This window comes from Diadema setosum, chromosome 1 (genome assembly GCF_964275005.1).
Source record: "Diadema setosum chromosome 1, eeDiaSeto1, whole genome shotgun sequence".
Taxonomy (NCBI): Eukaryota; Metazoa; Echinodermata; class Echinoidea; order Diadematoida; family Diadematidae; genus Diadema; species Diadema setosum.
This window is the reverse complement of record NC_092685.1, coordinates 45,144,486-45,161,799: the sequence shown is the minus strand read 5'-3', so window position 1 is coordinate 45,161,799 and position 17,314 is coordinate 45,144,486. Positions and strand designations below refer to the sequence as shown.

Genomic DNA, 17,314 nt, shown 5'->3' with positions numbered 1-17,314 from the left:
AGAAGAAGAAAAAAAAAGGCACCACTTAGAGCAACTTTGTTTTAGTATCTAGTGCCAATTTCCAGCACATTAGTCAATCAATATTTCTGGCAATTCCAGCGTAAGGGCCGAAAATTATAGCGACATGATGAATTCGGTGGAAAGAGGACTTTAGGGCTGCGTTACAATCGGGCGAATGTCCAACGAGTGCCAACGAATTCGAAGACTTGAAGATACGTTCGCATCCGTTGCTAATAATAGAATAAACACGTTCGCTGTTCTCTGTAATTATTAGCTATTCGTAGGGATTCGCGGGAATACGCTGGAGATTTTGGACATGTTCAAAATTAAAAATCGGCTCCAGCCTAGCTCTGTGAATCCCTCCGAATAGCTAATGAATAGAAAGAACGTCAAAACATGTTACAAGCTATTCTTGTATCAACAATGGATACGAACATACATGTCTTCAAGTTTTCGGATTCGTTGGGCATTCGTTGGGCTTTCGCTCCAGTGTGAAGGGACCCTTAAACAAAGTGGCAGATTTTATGCAGCATTGCGTTGTTAGTGTCAGACGAATAGCCTCGTCACTACCATGTAGCGCTGCTGTGGTGGTTGAAACGAATTCATGAATTCCGAGTGTTCTCATGTGGAGAGATCGAGTCTGTACAGTGTTTTCGTGATAGAATGTTTTTGCGTTGTTTGTTTGTTTGTTCGAAAGTTTGTTTGTTTGATTTTTCCTTAGAATAGAGGTAAGTAGACGGTTGTGTGTGTGTGTTGTTTTTTTTTTTTTGGTCGCTATGTAGTAAACGTTACAATACACAATAACACCTCTTTCAGTCTTTTTCAATATATTGAGGATATATCAATCTAGCAACAATGTTCTCGTGACTGCGATTCGAAGCAACGATTTTTGTCCTTTGTTCCATAGCAAAATTCACTCTCGGGGTTAAATTGTGACATCAGCTAACAATATTTGAATATCGAATACAGTTCAGTTGAATAGGGTTTGCGTGCGCCATCATTGTTACAGAAAGAACAGGTATAAGGTGCATGTGCCAAAGAAGAATTATGCCTAGTTGATGTCCAGAACAGCATAGATAAGGCTGAAAAGCATTTCCTGTACCCCGAAAACTTGTTGGAGACCGCGGCGGATTTGAATGAAATCTTATCAGATAGTGGTTAATCTCTGGGCATTATGATTTAAAAAAAAAAAAAAGCTAGCTGCCCTACCTCAAATGCAGTGATGTTAATAAAAACAAAATCGCTACAGCACAGGCTATACACTATGGAGGAACCCCGACCAAAACTATACCAAAGCATGGTTTCAGCCTGCAGTGAAGTGTTCTGGAAGCGCTGATTGATCGATCAAATGGCGGGATCATTTTCCGAAGGCTTCTCGAAATCCTCCTTAGTCAAGCGAGACGCATCTTTATTCAGTGGCTGCTCATGTGACTCGGCAAGCTTTATTAAAGCTGACGCCTTTGTCACATGATCCATGACAAACCTGGCACGTGACCTAAGCCTTCTCGACAGTAACTGGCTTAGTAATCTATATCCGCCTGGCATGCCTGGGGGTAAATTGGCGGGAAGCGAAATAGAATCAACGACCAAGCCGTCCTTAAATTCTAATTCAAATTGGATTGCTTTCCTGACTCCGTAAAGGCCAACGCATGAAGTTATTTCCAGAAATAGCAGAGACAAACAGTATGAACAATAAAATCATGATTTCATTCCAATAAATCAAATATCTATTACCGTATGACGTAAATTACACTTCTCATATCTTCTTTTTTTACTTACCTTAGTGTTGAGTGTTTTCTCCGTATCTCTCAACAATAAAAAAAAACATAAAGACCCTCATTGGTTTACGATTTCGTATCTCATTATCTATCGCTATAGCTAGCTTATTCATGTAATGTTCCCTCTCTTGAAGAAAAGTATCAGCGTGTATGGTTGTATTCTCCGGTTTCCGATGTCTGTGTTGTTTACGGTTCAGACTTTCTTGAAGAAGAGATGATCTGTCTTTATAATTTCTTTGAATATACTTCCGTTCCCTACATCGAGTCTCTAGCCTCTCACATCCACCCCTTTCCCCCGTTTTTACAGCTCTTCGGCTTTATTAACATGTCATGTGAGGACGAGGTTCATATCTTAAGTAGATGTGATTTATTGCGGCTTGCCATCACCATGCTTAGAGTAGGTGGGGGGGGGGTGAGGCGCTGTTTTTTTCATCAGCTTTCACAAAATGAATCACAGAATGTAAACGTTGCTGATTGACGAATTGCCTTTTGAACCTGGAAAAAAAAGAAGAAGATTTTAATTGTGCTGAGCCAGACGCGTACAGGTAAATATTCGCAAATGCTCCAATTACGATTAGTAATATTCTTAGAACCAAAATCATACAATGAGTATCTTTTACTTTCAGCCTGTCATGATTGTTGAGATATTAACTTCACGTAGTTAATGATTATTGACGTTTTCAAACTTATAGAGGGTGATAATTAATCGTTGTTTTTCATGATATTAAATTGAGACTAGAGCAGCGAGAAATCTCGCGCATAAATCGTGGAGTGTATAGAATGGCGGCGGTGATGAATACCCACGTGTCGTTGAGGCACCAGTATCCAATGTGTTTTGGCGACGTCTCCACAGAGTGCGATCAGACAGCGATATCATGCAGTTACATCTCTCACGCCTTCAGTGCCACATGGCCTCAATATTGCCCTGCTTATCACAGTTTCTAGTTGCTTGAGAGTGGGGTGACGGAGGGGAAGGACAGAGTGGAATATCGCGAGAGCCCAGATACATATTATTGGTTTCTGTTGAGGGCGGTCAGTTGTTTTGTACGGCTCAACGACGACCGCACCGCATATACATATATGTTCGTCCTTACACTGAAGCAACCTATCTTGATGTCACAAAATACCTGTGACACCATATGCGTGCCATTATAATACCTAAAAAAGGCGTCAAACGTTGACGCTTCTTCATAACTTTGCCATGTAATGATTGCGCATTGATTTGAGATGTATGACAATGTCAAGGGGAAAAGTATAGTTAGCGAGAAAAGAATATATATCATTGTCTTGTCGGTGTAGGTTATTTTTTAGTATTTCCTTTTATCTATCCTTCTTAAGTCGTCGCCACACTGTCTGAGTTTTATAGCTAAAACAGTAACAAACAAGCTGAATTATCGTTGATGCATATAACTAAAGCACCAATGTGTGGGTAGGCTTACGCATTAGTCTGCGCGTGCGTAAAGTTGCGTCAATGGTTATTTGCCTGTTTTCCGTTGTCATGGGCACCGTTGTAGTCGCAGCGACATATCGTTCAGTCGTAAAATATCTAATGTTTATTTGCATAACCATCAGACAAGATACGAAGGCGAGCTCACAAGCACACCGGGAGAGGCACTGACCTCAAAGCGCTATGAAAATATAAAGCAAGAAATGTGCATATCAAACAATAACGCCTATAATGTTGATCCAGCTAAGTCCTAGTATACAAAATAATGTATGAGCAGAACAGTTTGCATGACAATGTAGTTTTGTATTTTCAAATTTCTAAGGTTTTCCATAATGCTATGTAACCAGTAATGTTACCTGCTACTTTTGTCAGAAACTGTTCAGAGTAAAGCAGCTCAGGGCACTAGATAGCAGAAAAAATCATTCAAAACCTGCGCAGTTCTTAAGACACTCTTCTTCAACAAATCCCACCATAAAAAACAACGACAAAAATAGCACTAGGAGACAGAGCATTGGCCTGTGCAGCTCCCAACTGCCGAAAAAAAAAAATCACAACTTACCATCAAAAATTAGGAAATCACCAACTGTACAGCATTCTTTAAATCAAGACTCAAAAAACTTTTTGCTTCACCTAGCAGTTCATTATTGTTAAGCATAGAGGAGCTTTTGCACATAATAGTTCTAGTACATATATACTCATTTGTATGTATTGTGTATGAAGGACTGCAAGCAAATCAAGCTAAGTATGCTTATGCTGTAGCCCTTCTGTATTTATCGTATCGCATACTGTTAATATACACTTTTGTTATACAACATAGCCATCAACAATGTGTGTACAAATACAGTGATATATAGAAACCTATAAATCAAATCAAATCAAATCAAAAGACATAGGTTCTGTGTTTATAGATTTATACTATTACCATAATTACGAATATAGTGTAGAAGTAACGGAGAATCTCGACTTCTCGTATTTGGTTCTGATTGATTATAGACTAAAGGAGAACAGAAGAATACGTATTCTCATGAATTAAAGGAAAATTGACTTTTAAGGTTTTCTGGAGAGGAGAACTTAAAAGAAAGTAATATGATTACATCATCAATGTTGTGAGGAATCGTACTTTTTGTAACAAATAAACACTTATAAAATTTCAAATAAAGTTTTCGTCTATTAAATGGGATCAAACAACGAAAATTCTCGATTATGATTACTTTTTAATTCTCTCTCCCTTCCTTCCTATCGTTCCCCCTTCTCTGACCATTGATTACCTACTGACTGGTAGCCGGTGATATTTCTACATCGCATCTATTTACAATGCAAAATGAGCGTTCTATTTTGGGATAATATCGAAGATATTGATATTTTAATACGAGGTTGACAGGTGTAGAAAACACGCTTCTAAGAAAAGAGCCTACAAGAAGATGTCAATGCAATTTAATCATACCACCGTGATTTGTTCCATTTAGCGATTAGCCTTGCATTAGCCACTAGCAGTAAGATGTGCTTCTTTCCCGGTGTATGGAGTTGATATAATGTTTGGATAATACGCACAACTGACAGGAATCCGCAATAAGGCTAGAACTGCGTAATGATCACACCATTATCATTTGAAATGGGGTCCATTGCCTTGTAAACACATATTATTCACCCCTACTTCATCACTACTCGCTCCTAATGAATGTCATTTACTTCCAAATACTGCAGTATATACTACGCCAGATCTGTGGCCGCTTTCTGTCCATAATTTGTGTTATCAGGTTGATGATTGGATGAGTACCTTTCAACAGCGTGACAGATGGAGTTAATTTGGTACTCGGATGTCAGTGACGTCATCATCTCAAGTGCGTTTGTTCAGCTCATATCTCGTGATATATTAGATGTACTGTTATCAGGTTATTGGGAATTATGGGTGAATTCGAGGACCTGTTTAAAAAAAAAATTATAATATTACAACGAATGAATTCAAACGCGGTTGCTTTAATACCTGACATCATCATTGTTTGTAAGATTAAACACCTCCACGAAAATTGTCTTTCTCTCTCTTTATCTCTCTTGCATTTCTGGTTTCTCTTTGTGGCAGCTTGAAGGATTTGGTTACAATGCTTGGGTCTACCCTCTCAACACCACCGAAGAAGATTTCATGAGGTAAGCCGTGTAGGCTTTTTTTTTAAATGATGTTCCTGCTTCTGGTTAAGCTTTGATTACCATGCCGCGCTATAAAAGGGGGATTTACCAACCAACACAGCGGCAAAAAACAAACAAACAAACAAACCTAGGGGTCATGAAATATGACAAGTGTGGAGCAAGATTTGCCGAGTATACGTTCCCATAAATATTCCCATAACCCAGTATTTTATTCTGAGATGAAAAGTAGATTACAAGGGAGAAATCTCACGGCTAAACCAAAACGAAATGAAAAGGTGGGATAATACTTCATAAATCACATCTCATTAATTGAACTATATCGATTCAGCTGATGTCACGTCGTATAATGCTAAACCTTCTAAGACCAGTTTTTGAAGCGTGTCGATATTATCATAAGTTATCGTAACAGTTTTAATAATGCTGTGTCAAAAAACACCAATATAAGAAAGTGCGAGGAATATTTGAGAGGACTGTGTCAGTAAATCAGGTGACATAATTTGTCGTGTTGTCCCAACATAACAAAACCGAGACAACGAACGTAGATACAAATAATGGCAAACAAAAAGGCATGGTTAAGCATGGTCGTCTGCATACCGTATGACGTATGCTACTTCAATATATCTAAAGATGTCCCACTGTTTAATTTAAGAGTGATAAATAATGGGGAAGTGCAAACTGACATTAATTTGTTAGGAAACAGAGATAGGCCTTATTTGACTTTTTTTTTTAGTTTAAAGATGTAAGTTTTAAAAGTAATCACGTCAAACATGACTTGGCTCAGTACCTTAAAATGTCCCTTGACGTCATAATGATTTTTTGACTTATGACGTAGTACAGAGAGTGGAAAAGTGAGCAACATGTCAATTAACTTAATGTATTCCACCTTCTTTGTTCATCTTTACTCAGCAAATACATTAAAATAATGTATTGGTCTGCCGTGACTTTGACTACCATCGGAGGGACAGCAAATCCAGTCACTAACATAGTAAGTTATATGCCTCTGACGCATCCACAGCAATTAATTTCCCTCTGATTTCACGTACAGCTCGGATACTCGATCCCAGAGGAAATATTTACAACGTAGTATTCTTGTCAGCACCGCCTGCGCCGATAAATTACGAGAGGGGGAATCAGTTAAATGGACATTGTACTCAATGCAGTAAATCTGAGCTTCTGATTTTACGCCCTCTTTGGCTGCCACCGTTTTTCTTCGGTTTGTCTCCCTCTCTTGTTGAAAGGCAGTAGACACGGTATTGCCAATCTTCTTGATTATCCATTTAAAGGGGCTGTACAGTACTGGTTGAGGTGGGGATTCATATTTTGAACATTCCTAAGTGAGATAATGAAAAGCCTCTTATGAAATATGAAAGAACATGTAATTTTAAGAAGGATTCAACGTTTATTTGATGAAATTTGGTTTTCAAATGGCTGAGATATCCGAAAAAGTGCTAATATTAATAAAAGGCGACATGCCACAACTTTATCAGGATCTCTTTGTTTCACCTTGTTTTTGGATATCTCAGCCATTTCAACACCGATTTTCATCGAATAAACTTTAGATACCCCTTAGAACTGCATGCTCTTTGACATCTCATAGAGTGGTTTCTGAATATCTCGCAAAACGTTAAAAGCTAAATCCTCACTTCGACCAGAACTGTACACACCCTTTAACGTTGTCCTGTTTGTCCGACTATTCATCTATAATCATCTTTTACCAGTCTAGTTGACTGCTATGAATCATTTTTTTTATCTAGTTTTCTTCATTGTTATCTACCTTATATCTACATCCTCCGTGGTACAGTTTGTATTTCTATCAAATTGAAATGAATCAAATTGGATTTAATTGTCTCTCCTAATTTTATCAGTTTATCTTTCCATCGATTTACTCATCAACCTGCCTACCAGACTATCAATTTCTCCTGGCTCAGTAAGATCAAATTTCATTCCCTATATTTCTCCTTCACTGTATCTTTCTCTGTCTCCATATAGGAGTATGTCTTCACGGGGATCACGTTCCTCATAGGCGTGTTCCTATTTGCAGCCGTGGTCGGGAACGTGGGTGACGTGATCAGCAATATGAATGCATCCAGACAAGAGTTTACGGCCAAGTATGCAAGTCCCGCTGAAGCCATATTTTCCCGTTTCTGTGTTGTTCACGGGGGAAAAAAAAAAAGTCGCTTTCATTCCTTTCAGTAAAGGTCCACTTTGATTTGTGATTTCTTTTAAAAAGGCAAAAACAACAACACCCCACAAAAAAAAAAAAAACGGTCGGAATGCATTATAATGTGTCCCAATTTTCCTTAAGGATAACAAATTTTCTTGCGACTTGTTGGACAGAATATAAGCGAAGTACGCTGTTCTCTCTCTCTCTCTCTCCCTCTCTTTCTCTGATATTCAGAGATAGAAATATAGATAGACAGATAGACAGACAGATAGATAGAAAGATAGACGGACAGATAGGTAGATAGATAATTTACACATACAGAAATTTAGATACAGATGTTCACAGATGTATAGCTGCTGTACATACTATGAGGATCATACTGTTAAGATACAAACAAATTGCATTTTTAGGACGTAAAGGCAGTAACGGAGGAATATTTTGTTAATCCATCGACAGTGCATTGGTAATTGATAAAGATGTCGTTGCTAAAGGATCTGTCTTATATTTCCATTTCTTATATCTGCATACCAATCGCTACTTTTATAACTTCCAGACCAACGTTTTCATTATATACATTTACGAAATCTGCCGTCTTTTGAGGTTGCTACACTGTATTGACTTGTATTCACATAGATCACAAACGTCTTATTTTACAAACTTCTATCTGTACCCGTTTTCAAGCTTATCACAAAACTCATGACTGATATGTGCTTCAAATAATATTATGATGACATATAAGTACTTTTTTCCATTCTACATTCTTTAGAATGGATGCGATCAAGTTTTATATGAATCACCGCCGAGTTCCAGAACATTTACAGGACCGAGTCAAAAAATGGTCAGACTATGCTTGGAGTAGGTAAGTTTCATGACCTCCAATATTAATGATAAGAAGAGAAATACGGCTGACAAAAAATAAAAAATAAAAACTGGAATTTGTAAAATAGGTAGGAACAGTGTATATGATCGTCTATAATACTGTGCAAACAAATTAACGCATTCTTGACGTATTACGAAGTTTGACCGTAAAAGCAAAATTAAATGAGTCGGCAGAAATATTAATGCGATGAAGTGTTCTTGAAGAAATAGGCGAAGAGTCGTCCACAATAAAAAGTTGTCCCTACAATGTTGCCCTGTATCTTAAAAAATAACATGAGAAGCTGTGAATTCCTTGTTCTTTACCAATTCGGTTCAAATTTTATTTAGTCATTTAAACTGTTTAAACTTCACCATGAGTGTCAATCAAAATGTGAGTTCGAGTTCCCTCACCGCTGTCGCTCCCTCCCTCTTTCCATCTATCCATCTTTCTCTTTTCGATTTCTTTTTATTTTTCTTTCATTATATCCTTCTCTGTCATAGGACACAAGCACTTGATGATCAAACTTTCCTAGATATACTTCCACCGAGACTCCGAGCGGAGATAGCCATTCATGTTCACCTCGAAACCTTGAAGAAGGTACAGTTGTGTAGTCGAGGATATGCGCCCTCTATGATGAGCGTGCGTAGCTCATCCGTCTCTCGAGCATCTCACCTGATAGTCTCGCCCTCAACGTCAGAGTGGCCTACATTTTCTAATTTATTTTATTACTTTCACTGAAATGGCCATATTGACCATATATTTGCCATGACAAAATCTACGCCACTTTCATATGATTTTATGATTTTCTTCTCTACGTCAAAGGTTATTTGTGCAGCAAATTACCAGTGCTCAAAAGCAAAGCAATGTGACACCTTAGATCCCGACAACTAAACATTTCATGGATTTTTTTGTCATAAAATGGTACTATTTTTTTTTATTTTTTTTTTTTGCAGATGGTGAGATAGGGTAACCTGACGATAAAGTTTATGCTGACGAGCATGATTGTGATGATGAGAATGATACTGACAGTGAAAGCAAGATTGCGCATGATGTTTATCGATACAGGTGTTCAAACTCGAAACTGTGAAATGACATATAAAAGCAATACTGAATAGTATGCTTTACATTTCTTGTATTTACAACCACAACCACGCAATACCACAGACATCGTCGTCATCATCAGCGTCAGTCGTCGGAGTGGTCAGATTTGTAGGTATTATACTATGATGATTTTAGAATGTTTTTCTTCATTGCTTGTTATCGGTAGTATTTCAGTCTTAGCAATGTTTCTCCTCGTCATCACTGACTATCATCACCACTTCCTTCTCCCTCCTCCTAATCTTCCTCATCCTCCTTCACCACCACCACCACCACCACCGCCATCACCACGGACCACCACCTACGCCACCATCACCACCACTAACACCACCACAACTACCACCACCACCAACAACAACAACACCAACACCAATACCAACATCAACATCAACACCACCAACACCGCCATCAACATCAACACCACCAACACCACAACCACCACCACCACCACAAACACCACCACAACCATCAACACCCCCGACACCACCAACACCACCAACACCACCAACACCACAACTACCACCACCACCACCACCACCACCACCAAAACCACGACCACCAAAACCACCACCACCACCACCGCCTCCTCCCTACAGGTGAAGATCTTCGAAGACTGCGAACAGGGGCTCCTATGCGAGCTGGTCCTCAAGTTGCGATCGCAGATTTTCTCTCCGGGGGACTTCATCTGTCGCAGAGGGGAGATCGGGCGAGAGATGTACATCATCAACCACGGACACGTGCAGGTGAGTCCATAAAGCTCGCAGTGGTTGTCAATCTCCTTAACCCTCTTATTCTCACCATTCAAAAATCCCATTAACATTGTATACAAACAAATCGAGAATGGCGCGACATAAGAATGGACCAACTGATGAAGAGTTTAAGTGCTCATACAAAACAGATAGGCCCTATACACATGTATCTACTTTTAACTATTTATTTGAGATATTTGAGATTAAAGCTGCTGAAAAAAAAGTGTTTGGAATAATCTATTGCCATAATCTTCAAACAATACTTGTTATGTAACGAGTGCTGTATCATATTGAAAATATTTCATTTTCTCTATTTGATGAACTTTTAAGAATCGAAAATTACATTTGTATATTCTTGCATTCAGGCTCTTCAATTTAATATTTGAGCATGTCTATTGGCAAGTGGCAACTAGTGTCTAAATGATGACGTAATCATGACTAAAATGATGATTGAATTTGGTATCACACTCCCTGGTATGGCTTGGCGATGGGAATAAAAGTCTGTGTGACATTTTCCTGTTAAAAGCCCTTTAAGTGATTTAAGTGTATTCCAAGGATTGGAGTTGGGAATCATTTACATCTCAGCAGTACAATTGTAAGTATACAACTAATTATGAGTTAAAGTTTATTCTGATTATGTCTTTGTGAGATTGATCTGACTTGATTTTCCACATTAGTTCCAAATTCTGACGATGTATGATCACGCCAACAGCCATGTAGGATGTGTTTGATGAAATTTAATGACAAGTTTCAATAATTGCATTAACAATAATGACTGCCAGTAGGTTCCTGGCCGATTGTTTGCCGAGTTATTGCCATAGTCACTGCAATCACTGTTACCAGCAAAGTGTATTTATAGAATTGGCCCTTTGATTTTAAACATTTGATTATGTCCTATAATTCGATACTTTTTCTGTGTAATTTCTGAAACTGAAATCATAATAATCGCTCGATCAATCTTCAGAATGAGAAGTTTACATCGAATATCAGAGATTTGAACTGAGTCAAAGACCGTCATTTTTGTGGCGAACGCACTTAGTACCATTCATGCAATCCCGATCATAAACTTCACCAAACTATGGTAGCACTTGGTCATATGCATCTGCCTGTCTGAAAGTCGACACTAACTGGCTACAACGCCCCATGTTTGCCAGTGTTTCACGATGACGACACCGAGACACAAGAGCGTTGTTTACAACACGCGAAAACAAACAACAAGATGTTCGTCGTCACATACACCCTCACATTCGAATCGAGCACGCACCCAATCACGCAAACATCCAAGGTCCTCCTATAGTATGAGAGGAGAACTGAAATTCGATGTACAACAACAGCTCAGTAACCAGAACCCGATGACTTTGAATCGGGCTCGGTTTCGGTTTCGTCCGTTTTTGTAGACTGCCAGCCGTGGTTTTTCAATTATATACTCAACGTATTATCCGCGAGTCCGATAAGCTTACCCTGTGGTTGTAGGATGATAGCATACGCGCGGATGTAAGATATCCAGCGCCTATTCAGCGGAACAAATGGAGGTGGATGCTGTCAGACCTCCCCGGCCTAGAAGCGGCGACTCACCGTCGTCTGCTGGCGACGAGCCCGCTATCTCACCAGCCTCGACAGGCAGACGACACTCAAGCCTTCTCTCACGTACATTATTTTGTTCTTTTTTTTTTTCGCAACAATCGAGCCGTCATGTAACCGACAGCCTCCGTGATAAGAAGTCCCCTATTGATGCCCCCTTAATGAGGATTAAAATAGCGTTTTGTTCGCGTCATAACTGACAGAGCGGACGATTGTTTGAAGAGATTTCTTTGTTCCACGTGACGTAAATGAAAAACATTTTCTCCGCCACGTCCATACAACAGTGGAGATGGCTGCTAATTATAGAACACATATAGCGCTGTTAAATCAATGGTCGAATTTTACGGTCATGATATATCAAACGGGTTCGTGTTTTCAAACATGTTAATTGCGTCAAGGCCTTTGTCTGTTGAAGGTATTGTGCACTTTCAGGATGAAACTAATTTGTCGAGTCTTTATCCTGTTGCAGTTAATAGCCTGATCAAAAAGGCGCATAATACATAGCCAACATAATCAATACCTTATTTGAAATGGTTATGTCAAAGTACCCGGTGTTATCAATGTCAGAGACAAGAATCGAACACATGAATTAACTTATGCTCTTTTATTTTTTCCACCCAAATAAAACAAAAATAAACATAATAGGATATCATACTCGTATACAAGCCCTGTGTATATCCTATTATTACATGCATTAGTCAGTTTTGATTTGAGTTTCTATCAGATTCTCTACATTTGATTGCGTGATTAATCACTTTACCTATGCACTTATAATTTTTTCTGAATCGTTGGATTAATGAAGGTGCAACTAAAAACTATACATGGATATTTAACCCTTCTGTGCCAACGAGCCAAATATGCACAAATTTATCACACACATACCTAAATAATTTCACACACATACCTATGAACAGGAAGATAAGGTGTATGAGGCCTCCATCCATTTCAAGCTTAATCGCTTACGATGGTGGTCTCCTGCATTCAATGATCTCTGTTATTTACTGGAAAAATAATGTATATTTTATTCTATGTTTTGTGTATGTACACTGCTCAATGCAATCAAATATGTTGCTATTTGTGTACTGTTATCGATTTATTTCACTGCATTTGCTATTGCTTTGTACTGTTTGAAATTTGTATTTAAATTGTATTTGATTGAATGCAGAAATAAAAAAAAAACAAATCAAAACAAAACAAAAGATACGATGGCACACAGAGGGAAGAGATTATTCAATGCGCTTTCTTCCATTCGTTCACACGAATACGGTTGGAAGCGACTAGAGAGGAGTCTAAGATGGTCATTCTTACTCTACCTCATCTCAAACATTTTGTCCAATCAATTAGGGATTTTCCGTGCCATTTGCTAAGTTACTCCGCCCCCTACATATCTCCGTATCAACTAGGCGCCAAGTGTAAGGCGCCCTCCGTCGCCCACGGGACGACCCTCTTACCCCGGATCGGTTTACCCACGGACAACCGATGTTTAGGGTGTGTCTAATCGGTTGGAAGATCCGGAGAAGTAGCCCCAAGAACTATGGCTCCGCAAACTCTCCTGAGTAAATCTTTCGATTCCAATCCGTGAAATCTCGATGCCGTTAATGAATCGAACTCTCTGCGAAATCCTGTCCATGTCTCATGATAGTTGACACAGTATTCAAGAAGAGAGAGAGAGAAAAAAAACCTCAGAGGAATTCGAGGTTAAAATGTTTTAATTTGACGTGAGTGATATCATCTAAAAATAGTCGTATTTTTTAAACATTCTTTGTTGAGGTGCGAAATAGTGCGCTTGTAAGAGTATAATGCAAAACGGAAAGGTTAGCAATGATCAGTGTATGTCCACTTCACGCACTAGACCGATGACTCATAATGTTGGAGAAGTCTCCCCCCCCCCCCATTCCATCCCCCCCCCCCCCCGCTCTCTGCCTGCCTGTCTTTTTCTTCCGTTCACAATAAACTCATTTGCTTTTATCATTCTCTGCTTTCACCTCCACCCCATAAATTATACGTCTATCTTTCAATTTTATCTTATCTTTCTTTCTTGTCTATTCTTTCTGTATTTTTCTGTTTCTCCTCATGATTTCGTTTCATCCTCTTTCTCCTTTTTTTTTTTTCATCTCCTTCTTTATATCTTAACTTTCTTTTTGCAAAGTCCTGACCTAATATCACGGTGATCTATGCCCGCAATACAAAACGTGTATTATACCGACGCACTCGGAGAGCGCATTTTAAGGGTCACTCACGCCATACAGAACTTCGCACCCATCCTATGCTCTAAAAAGATATTGGATCCGGATCATCCGGATCCACACAGCATCACCAAAACTAATCACCTGTTCCCTTTAACACGACGGACCTACGTATATTTTCAAACCTTCATGAAATTAGGTTCATGCCTTTTGGAGTGATGCTGCCAACAGACAAACAGACAAACAAACAAACAAACAAACAAACAAACAAATGCCGGCAAAAGCAGGTCCTCCTTGGTGGAGGTACAGTGACAGTTGTGAATTGAAAATTTCTATCAGTCTTGTAAGTCTCCCCTATATCATTCACCTGAAGGTGGTTGTGCAGGATTTGGAAAGCCAACAGAGGATGGTGGTCGCCACCCTGTCCGAGGGGAACTACTTTGGTGAGATCAGCCTTCTGAAGCTAGACGAGGGGCAGAATCGGCGGACGGCCGACGTGGTCTCGCTGGGCTACTCGGAGCTACTCTGTCTCTCTAAGAAAGATCTCATGCAGGTGGGTCACGTGGTCTGACGATGCAGGGTTAAAGGTATCAGAGGTCCAATGCCAATGATGCAAGAAATATCCCTGGTCAAAGATTGGATTTTTACAGGGAGTCAGCATTGATATGAGAACACAGTCATGCCCAAAAGAATTTGTTCTTTCTTTGGTCATGCCTGTGTGAAAATACCAGTGGTGAACCCGATGAGTTATTATCAAAACCTGTTAAAGGACAAGTCCACCTTCATATGCATGTGGATTGAGTGAAGGCAACAATATTAGTAGAACACATCAGTGAAAGTTTGGGGAAAATCGGACAATCCGTTCAAAAGTTAAGAATTTTTAAAGTATCTGCGCAGTCACTGCTGGATGAGAAGACTACTACAGTGTGTGATGTCACATGCGTACAACAATATAAGGAAAATCAAAAGAGAATTTCACAAAACTTTACTTTTTGAATAAAGTGCACATTTCTTCGACTTGTTACTGACGTATGTTAAGGGTAATATTATTCCCCCTGCCTTCTGAAAGAGAGAAGTCGAGTGTTCTTTCATTATGCGAGAAAAATTGAAATATGTTGAATTTTCTTTATTCTTTCTTTATATGGTTGTACACATGTGACATCACAAGCTACAGTAGTCTTCTCATCCAGCCGTGACTGAGCAGAAATTTTAAAAATTTATAACTTTTGAACGGATTGTTCGATTTTCCTCAAACTCTCACTGATGTGTTCTTATATTGCTGCATTCACTCAACCCACATGTCTATGAGGGTGGACTTGTCCTTTAAAGACGAGTCCCGAGAATGCTTGGGCAGGTGTCTATGGGAAAAACGTGTAATAACAAAAATCAGTCCGTCCTCAACGGGTTAACTTTTTTTTTTTTGCCAGAGATTTGGACAGGGCGTACAACACTCTGGGATTTTCTGTGTCAATTGGCACTCACAGCTACACATAAATGGTTTACTGGAGAAGTGATAAAGATGAACGTCGGGACAGAATTAAATATCATGGATGACAACATTCTGGAATTAATTTTCAATGGGGATCAATGACAATACAGGTGCCTGTACCTCCATCACTTTGTCTCTTAGCATTTGAATCTTGGACACATGCATAGGCCCTACTTTGATAAGATCTTACAGTTCAGTCTTTATTATTGTTATTGTCTTTATTATTTCAATGTGGGGAATTTTAGGCCCTGACAATATTTTTGGACATATAGTATGATTGAGGCGGTTGCTATAAGAAAGAAACGAGCAGGTAGCATCGTTCTAGGAACTTTAAATGGTGTGCAAGTATTTTGGTTAGGGTACATGGAGTGAACGTGGCGGGTGTACATCCGACGTCCACGAAAGTGATGATTGTGACGAAGTGGATAAATTAGGTTGGCTAAATTGGCACATTAGCGTGTAAACGTGTCTCTTTGTGTTTTCAACATGTTAACTGGTTAAGCGCTAGGAGACTAAGATGTAATTTGCGTTCTATAAATATTGTTTATTATTTTACTACACCAGTATTACCCTTTCAAGTCATATTCATTTATATACTGTCGGTTCAATTTATTTCATGATGATGCGACTGCTCAGCTCATGTACACTTTTTGAAGTGAAAGATGTGTGGCATGATATTAAAGAGAGTTAAAGACCTTGTCAACGATATTAAGAATTATGTTCAGACTTGTCGCCATCATTGTGTATTTCGAAAAAAAAATGAATTGATATTTTGTGTTGTTTTCTTTTATCTGTGTCTGTTCTCATCTCTGTGCTCATTTATGTACATCCATCTGTATTTATGTTTACATGAATGGCAAAATTCAAAATAGTGCCATTCGTTATAATGCATTTCCTTACCTGAAGGCTCTGGTCGAATACCCGGATGCAAAGAAGGTCCTTGAAATGCATGGAAGAGACCGGATGGAGAAGAACAAGGAGGCAGCAAGGTGAGCTCAGCAATTATGACTGTCCTTATTCATCTGTTTACTGCAGTAAAATCCTTGATTGTGTACGTTCAAGTCCATCATCAATACAGTCACGTTATAGGCAGAAACTATTTTTGACTTTGTTGTTCGAATACGGTTCGGCTGACCACGATTTCTGCAAATTTCTCTGCGTAATTTGGATGTTTGTTGAATCAAAGATTCAGGAAATGACTGTTCATCTACAAATTGATATCCCTCCAGAAAAAAAGGCATTCCTAACTGTGATGTCCCCAGCTATTCAATATGATGTATACAAGTGAGTTCAGTCCTACTGGATCGAGGAACAATATACGTCATCGAGTAGAGTTGATAAACGCGCCTAACTGCTATTTCCCCGCTCGTCAACTGAGACGGCCTAGTTGGCATTGGGACGTTCTCTCTCACGGTGTTTGGTTCAGCGGCTGTCGGACAATCCGTCTGTTTATAGCGAAATAAACAGAGACGCGCGGAAAACCCCTTCCCCCAATCTTTAATTGATATTACACTGTAATTCATCGCCATTCCACACAGTCGTTGCCAGAGCTGTTTGCATTGCCTGTTCCCCCTTCTTCACTCCATATATGTGAATCAGGAGCTTCATCTTTTCTCTCTCTCTCCTTTTTTCATTCTTTTTCATTCTTCCCCGTCCGTTTTCCTTCTTTTTGTTGGTGCTCATCCTACTCCTTTTTCTTTATATCCTCTACACTCCGTCTGCGAATCAGGAACCTTTATCTCTCCTTTCTTTCTCTCTTATTTTCATTCTTTTTCAGTCTTTCCTCGATTTCCTTCTTCTTCTTAATGCTCATTCTGC

At 39.1% G+C, this 17,314-nt stretch overlaps 1 protein-coding gene across 1 annotated transcript in view; it reads left to right on the top strand.

Moving 5' to 3' along the window:
• Positions 1–17,314, top strand: part of LOC140231154 (cyclic nucleotide-gated channel alpha-3-like) — a 42,887-nt gene that overhangs the window by 16,333 nt on the left and 9,240 nt on the right. Inside the window, exons 8-15 of the mRNA XM_072311304.1 lie at positions 5,306–5,370; positions 6,277–6,355; positions 7,360–7,478; positions 8,301–8,393; positions 8,894–8,990; positions 10,088–10,234; positions 14,381–14,560; positions 16,403–16,485. Coding sequence (XP_072167405.1) covers positions 5,306–5,370; positions 6,277–6,355; positions 7,360–7,478; positions 8,301–8,393; positions 8,894–8,990; positions 10,088–10,234; positions 14,381–14,560; positions 16,403–16,485 — 863 coding nt within the window. The remainder of the gene's footprint in view (positions 1–5,305; positions 5,371–6,276; positions 6,356–7,359; positions 7,479–8,300; positions 8,394–8,893; positions 8,991–10,087; positions 10,235–14,380; positions 14,561–16,402; positions 16,486–17,314) is intronic.